The sequence below is a fragment of the Hippocampus zosterae genome, chromosome 21, assembly GCF_025434085.1.
Source record: "Hippocampus zosterae strain Florida chromosome 21, ASM2543408v3, whole genome shotgun sequence".
Taxonomy (NCBI): domain Eukaryota; kingdom Metazoa; phylum Chordata; class Actinopteri; order Syngnathiformes; family Syngnathidae; genus Hippocampus; species Hippocampus zosterae.
The window spans coordinates 2143743-2151587 of NC_067471.1; the positions used below are offsets into that span (position 1 = coordinate 2143743).

Consider the following 7845-nt stretch of genomic DNA (forward strand, 5'->3'; position numbering starts at 1 on the left):
CCAATCCTCCATAAAGCATCTTCAGCTGGTCCAGAATGCTGCTGCTCGCCTCTTGACAGGAACTCGTAGGAGGGAGCAAATAACTCCTTCTGTGGCATCCCTTCACTGGCTCCCTATTCATTTTAGAGTTTGCCTCGGGTCTGCAGACTAGACATTATTAGAAGTACCAAGAACTAAACTGAGGCTCAGAGGGGATCAAACCTTTTCCGTTCATGGTCCCTCTCTCTGGAATGACCTCCCACTGAACATTCGGCACGTCCCCTCACTGCCCATCTTTAAAACCCGCCTGAAAACTCACTTGTATTCTTTGGCATTTGACTCAGACTTGATCTAAGTTTTGCTGTTCGCTGCTTTCTACCGTCTTTGTCACTGATTTATTGCTCTATTGTTGTACATATGATAGTTGCTCCATGTACAGCACTTTGTGTGCAGTGATGGTTGTTTGAAAGTGCTCTACAAATACAGTTGCGTTGAGAGTTGAGGAACAGCTTACGGAGGTATATAAACCACAATTCTAAAGTTTGGATGTTGTGCTGCAAAATGTAAATCAAATTAAATTTTTTTTTCCACCCTAGTGGTGAGGAGTCAACATCCTGTGGACCAGAAGAAGCCTCCTCAGCGGCTTATCAGCCAATATTTATTCGCAAGAAGAAGGAGAAGCAGATGGGGCAAAGACGAATTCATTATGACACGAAAAAATCACAGTACGGTGCTGTGACTCAGGAGGACGTCTTACTTCGAATGTGCATGTTGATTTCATTGCAATAGGAAGTGAAGGCTGTGCCCACTCAGCCACAAGTCAGCATTCATGTGAACCGTGAACGCGACGCCATGAAGCTCATGCTGACACATCCTCTGGCGTGCCTCCACAAAAACACCTGCAGCCGCCTCATGTCGGAGACCACATTGGGGGTGTGGCCTCACGTGCCACTGTGACAACACGCTGCTGCTGCTATGCAGGGGACGATCTTGTCTCATGGGCTCATTTCAATTTCATCTCATACTCATAGATCTTATGTTTTGTTATGATGTGATGCAAGCACAATGAGGTCAATGTGTGATGTGACTCTGAGAGCTGCAGTGATTTTGTTTTCATATACTGGCATGCACAACAATGAAAATGTTTTCTGGCTTTCTCATCATCATTGGCTCAAGAGGATACAAGTTGTCCCATTAGATTCCTGACATCCATGACAAAGGTCAGGCATGCGAAAGGTCAGCATAAATATCGATCAGGAGACCAACAAGGGCCAGCGCTGCTGATTGCTACTGCGTATCACCACTCTGCGCACGAATATGAACACAGCTTTGATGACCGCACTGTTAAAACGCAATAAAGACCCAACGGCACCCATCCAATTATCACTCTGAAATCAGACCTGTTTAAAAGTTACGGAAAGATAAGATAAAAAACCTTTATTAGTCTCGCAATGGAGAAACTAATAAAGGTTTTCTTTAAAAGAAAAGAAAGCAATGCTCCTCGTTCTACCTGACCTTCATTTCCTACACACAACACGCATCCTGTCCCAGTAATCTTTTGAGACAGAAACCATCACCGCTGTCATCTGTGGTGCAGGTGCCATGGCGACTGCTTCCCGTGGAAAGAGCAGCAGAGACACAAACGAGATCACACACACAAAAACTCACAGAGAAAAAGCACAAATAAATACCAATAGGCTTGCTAAATGATGTGGGATTGTATTTGTGTGTGGGGGTAAATTCCCACTCCTCCAAGTCATAGCAAAAGTTGATTTGTGGCAACTGAGCTTTTCTAGTTTGTTGATTTTTTTTTTCAAAAATGGCTTTCTATAGCTGAAAGATTTGTTTGTTGCCTCATCAAAAAATAAAGAAGAAATAGCCTTTAATTTGTTTTTCTTTTATTGAATTTTTGTTTGTCGCATTTTATAGCTCACTGACATGTAAATAGCGACAAGTTATAACACAAGCACAGCAGCAAGAGGAAGGTGGTACGCCACGCTGGCTACTCTGGTGCGCCGAACCACAGGCCCAGTGTCACGACACAGTTGATGGCGAGTGTCTTGGCGAAGAGGAGGCGCAGGGTGAGAACGGCGAGGTAGAGGATGTTCACTTTCTCGTCTGCCGGCGACATGCACATTTAACTCTGCCCAACAGGCTGCGGCTTTTACACGTTCAATACTAACCTGGAACCAACGCGTCCTGGCACTGCCCTTGTCCACTGTCACCTGTGGCAGCAAAACAAGAAGCAGACGTGAGGCGTTGACTTCATTAAGATGACTGGAGGCTTCACCTGACCCTCCTCACCTTCCTTGCACGTGTCGTTATGTTCGGTTGTGAGCAGTGCCACCTGGTTGTATAACAAGTCGTCCGATATTCGCACGGGGCGAGACTCCTTGAACATGTGTCTATTTCCCGGCTTCTCAGTGGCACTGCGTCGGCTGAAGCCGGTGGCGAGACATGCCGTCAGGTTGCTGTCCTCAAGTTTGTAGAAGGATGGCTCAAAGTCTTCCACTAAAACACCAACCATATGTTCACATTACAGGGGAGGTTGTGTAAAAAAAGTTTTCATGACCGTTCTGTGGAATATGAATGACCAATCCAAGTGGCTCCCCTCACTCCTTTTAAAATCAAGGCAGTCAAAGGACTTTGTCGACGCAGAAAGTGACTTGCTGGGGTGTATGAGATTGGTGCACACCAAGTGCATTAATTTAGCCGCAAGATCTCCCGTTGCGGATGATATATTCCGCCAGAGTTCAAGCATCCATGGGGACCAAAATCATGAACGGCAATTTTTTTCCCAGTGTTTGGTTTCTATTTTTAGTTTAGCACTAAACGAATCTGGAAATAAAACAACCATTTTGATTTTTTTTCCAGTGATCCACTTTGAGTTTTGGTGTTTACTTGTCGCTTTGAAGAAACTTGATGGTTCCAGACATGTCTAATATACAACAGTAGCTTTCATTTTATGTTCGTGACAGAGTTTGTGAAAGGTTCACACAAAACATGTCAACATGTAACGAGCCAATCCCCAAATTTAATTTTATTGAGCCGCCAAATACTTTGCCATGTTTCCACTCACAAGGGTCAACACTTAATTTGGTTCCATCCAAACATCGACTATTCATTCAGATAATGTGAGGCTCAGACAAAACAAAAAAAATAAATAAACAAGCACATTTTCTGTTTCTGATTTTAATTCAAACAAAATAAATTAATTCTCTTCCAAAAAATGAATAAATCCCACTTACAGGTTTCCACTGTCAATCTGATTCCACTTTCAAAAAGTAACCTGTACTGTCCTGTCACACATTAGTTACTTCCTTAACAAAAACCTCCTGAGATCTGTTATGAAGCTGCAAACTGAATAGGCTTTGCGGTTTTAAAAAATGGACACAAAAAATGCATTTTATCTTGTTTTATCTCATCTTTTTGAGGTAGTGACACAATTTGAGTTGCGAAAGCCAAACTTACAAGTCTCCGCAGTCAATCTGGTGCCGCTTCCAAAAAGTAATCTCCGAAAGTCTGACACACATCAGTTGGTCCCTCAACAAAAACCTCAAGAGAAACTTTGACAAGCGCACATTCGGGATCCTGATGGTGGGGTCACAGCTATGGTGGTATTGTGGTGATTTTCCAGCCTGAAGGTCGTGGGTCAAATCCTGAGTCCGAGTGACCATGCTGAAGTGTCCTTGAACAAAATACCAAAGCCCCAACTTGGTCCTGATGCTGATGAGGATTGTTAAAGTGCTTTGAGTGCCTTGAAAAGCGCGATACCAGCAAAATCCAATTTGTTATTTACCTTCATGTTTCCACGTACAAATAAAATTTATATTCAGCGTACCAATTATCTGCTCGTTCCAGCTGCATGTATGGGAAAATTTACCAAGTCAAACTAGTTTAACAAAAAAAAGCAAATGGCACTTGAGGCAATAAAAAGGAAGATTCGTGGCAGAAGCAAGCAGCTGAACCTTTCCCCGAAAAACAGAGTAGGGAAGGAAAAACAAGTATTCACGAACAATTATGTCAAAACAAGAGGTGGAAAATACAAGCTACCGTATATGTTAAGATCATCCTGATTTCCACTGTCATTCTTGTCCCGCCCCTGAAGACAATCTTGACCCCGCAGCAGCCTTCTTGCAACAACATCCACTGTGACACAAATCTGCAACCACAGTGGCCACGCCCACCACATCTGGCTTCACTTTGCTGGCATCATGTTGCATCTCTTCCAAGTTCCGCTAAAGTCATTCACATCTATTTTAATGTTACCAGGTGGTCCCAAGTAATGGTACATACTACAGGAAAATGATACAGGATCCGACATTAACAGTGGCCCAATGGCCTTATGGCCCCTGGACCAGTACGCCACTGTGGTCAGGCCACCACCGACATTCTAGATGCGGGCTCGGTAGTCCAGTACAAATTTCATGAAATTGAGTTTTTAGCTGTCAGGTGAGGCAATCAAACCGTCTCAAAAGCAAAGGATCTTTTGGGCTCTCCAAAGTCAAAAGTTGTCTTGTTTGGGGTTCACAGAGAATTTTCAGTGAAAGATTCTTTGTTCCAAAGTAAGTGGCCACAATACACAACCAAAACATATTATGCTTGTGCGTGCTAAATAATTTCCCACAACAATATGTATTGGCTTGAATAAGAAATCAGATCAGAAAAAATATTTTTTTATCCGGATCTGTACTTTAATCACAGTCACACCAAGCTAACTTTTTAGTACTATTTGCTTGCCTGCTCCCAAGGAATCAGAAATAACAATACGTGGAAAAGCGCTTGCGAAGGCAAGGTACAAGAGAACAATGAGAATACACAAACGAAAAATCACAAGTCCAGTAACGTGAAACCAAATATCAAGATTGATAAAAAAAGAACATTGAAAACGAGAGTGACTATGAAAGGCACCGAACGGTTACTGTTTACTGCTTTCCGTCTCACCGAGTGCCAGCTTGCCACGTGCCGATAGGTAGGTGAGTATCGAAAGTGACAGGAAGCAGGTGCACCTGCATGTCGAGATGATTATGGAAATACAGTGTTTACTTTAATATTCGTGTAAGCTAATGTTATATTCTTAAGTCTCATTTTATGTTTGAGCATCATATTATTTCATGTTAAGATTACCTAAAGTGCATTCTGTTGTTTAATTGTTTCCAGGCGATTTTATGTTAATAGATTCTGATTCGCTGTTGAAGTAAGGGAAAGCAGGAAGTCATTTCAGTTGTGAAGTGTGTGTTCTCGAACGTGCTGCGGTGCAGACGTCTTTTTTTTTTTTTCAAAAAAATGCATTCAAAGGATTCCATCTCTGTTTTTGCCGTTAGTAAAGTAGAGCCATCCATTAAAAAAAAACAACGAATCCCTCAACTTACATTAGCTGTAAATGAGTCTGATTAAAACCATGACAAGACAAAGATGACGTTCACATGAACCACAGTCCGCTGCTCCGCCATACATGACTTCCGTTGTGCGTGTGTGATGTCACTGCTTCAGAAAGCCCCCGCCCCCTCAGCAACAAGTCAGAGTTCACGCACACTGCGAGTGCAGACATGAGTCGGGCGCTTGCATGTGTGCTGACGGCTGCTTGGAGCCTGGGTGAGGTCAACATGTGAAGTCACTGCCGCATTCCACTGATGTCTGATCGCTGTTGTTGCCTTTTAGTGACAGGAATCAGTGGTCAAACGGTGCACCAGCCGGAACGGGACGTCCACGCCGAACTGTCGAACTGTCGTAGCTGCAGCTACGACAGTTCGACGTCAACCGACTACATCTTCTGGTACAAACAAGAAGCCAACACAGCACCCGAGTTCATCTTGAGCCGATTTAAGATCGATCGAGGCAAGATGGCAGAAAAGTACGCTGACAGGTATCGCTGCAGCATGGACGCCAGAGCTCGGCAAGCTCCTCTGCGCATCGAGCGTGTGAAGCCCAGCGACTCGGGATTCTTCTACTGCGCCCTGAAGCCCACGCTGACACATCCACTGGCGTGCCTGCACAAAAACTCTTGCAACCGCCTCATTTCATAACATCCATTGGGGGAGTGGCCTCACAGGAAGAAATGGGTCAAATTGTCGCAGAGCTGCAACTTAGCATGACAACAGGCTGTTTTCGTGCTCAAGGAGGATATTGTCTTGTCCCGCTGTGGCCCAAAGGGCCTAAAAACGTACTTTGTAACTCACTGACGATGATTTTTCGATTCTACTTGCCGCTCACTCTGTCATGAGTCTCAGATGTGCTCCTTTGCTCATCTGATTTCAGACTCCATATGGATCCGATCCGATCCGATCCTGGGCAATCGGCCCCCGTCAGGGACTTGCCCCCCCTCCCGGGTGCCACACCCGGCACGAATCCCGTTGGTGTCTCGCAAGGTTCCCCGCCAACATTTCCTTCCCACACCTCCCGCAAGCTACCCTTCTCCCTCCGCGCCCACCCTCCCCATTTGCCCTTCCCCCCCCTGCCCCCCCTGCACGCGCCACGCCCGCTCCCTCCCTTCTCCCTCCTTCCATCTCCACCTCATACTCTCTGCAGACTCTTTCACACCCTCTCACGTGTCTGGCATAGTTTGCTTTCGTCAACCACCTTTCACACCCTCCACAGTGTCTCCTTTCTCCCTTCTCCTCATACGCTCCTCCCGTGCAACTCCTTTGGTGACTCATTTTATTACCTTTCGACCCAAACCTCCTTCCACACTTCTCGCACTCAAACTCCACCTGTTCATCGTTCCTGCGGTGTATGCGTTTCTCGTGCATGGTTAGACCAGCTCTACTCCTGCACACTTTTCCGCACCCATCATACCGACATACCAACCCATCATTCACTCTCCTCACATTCCTTTCCAGTCTTTCCTCGTTCCTTACCACCTCATATCTGTGACCTTTCTGATTTTCCCATTTATACAGGTGATCCATTCGCTCGCTCACTCTCCGCTTCCATCCTTCCCTGTCACTCGTCAATCTTTCCACCTCCGTCCAGTCCATTCCTGCATTCCTAATCACTCTCTTCCAGTACAACACCGTTTTCCTTTTGCGCCCCATCCTCTTCACTCTTCCTTCCAGTTCCTCCCACCATCCCAATACCATAGCTTTTGTTAGTCTTTCATTTCCCATACGCATCACATGTCCAATTCTCTGCAACACTCGCCTCTCGATTTTCCACTCAATGGATTTTACTCCCAACATTTTCCTTACGTCATACATATTCACTCCTCTTTCTTGCATTTGCCTCAGTGGTTCTCCGTTCCTATCACTCCACACATACCTGTAGCACCTATCCATCCACTTTCCCCACATCCTTCTTCTGTCACGTTGTGCCCGAAGCGATAGAATGATCGCTTCGTGCACAACAAAATAAGGAAGTGGATCCCCGAAATAGCAGACACAAAAAGAGATTTTGTCAGATAACAAAAGGAGTCTTTAATAACGAACACAAAATACCCGACAGGGAGGATAACAAAAAACGCTGGTCAAAATAAGGACCAGGAATAGAATAACGCGAACAACAGAAAACGCTTGCGGAAAACAAATGGCAAGGAAGGTCTGATTAGTCAATATAAAAATGTCATACGCAAGAGGAACAATGGCGCGTAATAACAGCCACAAGCTTAAGAGGCAACGAATAATCTGAATAGGAATTTGAGCAAGAGAGTATTGGCGCGGCGTGGAATTCTCCGGCAGTGAGTAGACTGCCAGAGCATCCCAATAAAGGCATAGTAATCACTCACAAATGAGTAACAGGTGTGCAAGCGGCGGAGAGAAAGCCCACCTCCTGCTGGCAAACACGGGACGTGACATCTTCAACCATGTTCTTACCTGACAGTCATACAGCAAGCTGCTCTCCACACACGCCTCTACTACTCTCCCTTGCCAC

At 45.1% G+C, this 7845-nt stretch overlaps 1 gene segment (V, D, J or C); it reads left to right on the top strand.

The window, feature by feature from the left end:
• Window positions 1–5404: 5404 nt before the first annotated feature.
• On the top strand, window positions 5405–6161 carry LOC127593756 (T cell receptor alpha variable 13-2-like). The segment is given in 2 exon segments: window positions 5405–5574; window positions 5647–6161. Coding segments are annotated over 2 exon segments (405 nt in total).
• Window positions 6162–7845: the final 1684 nt, after the last annotated feature.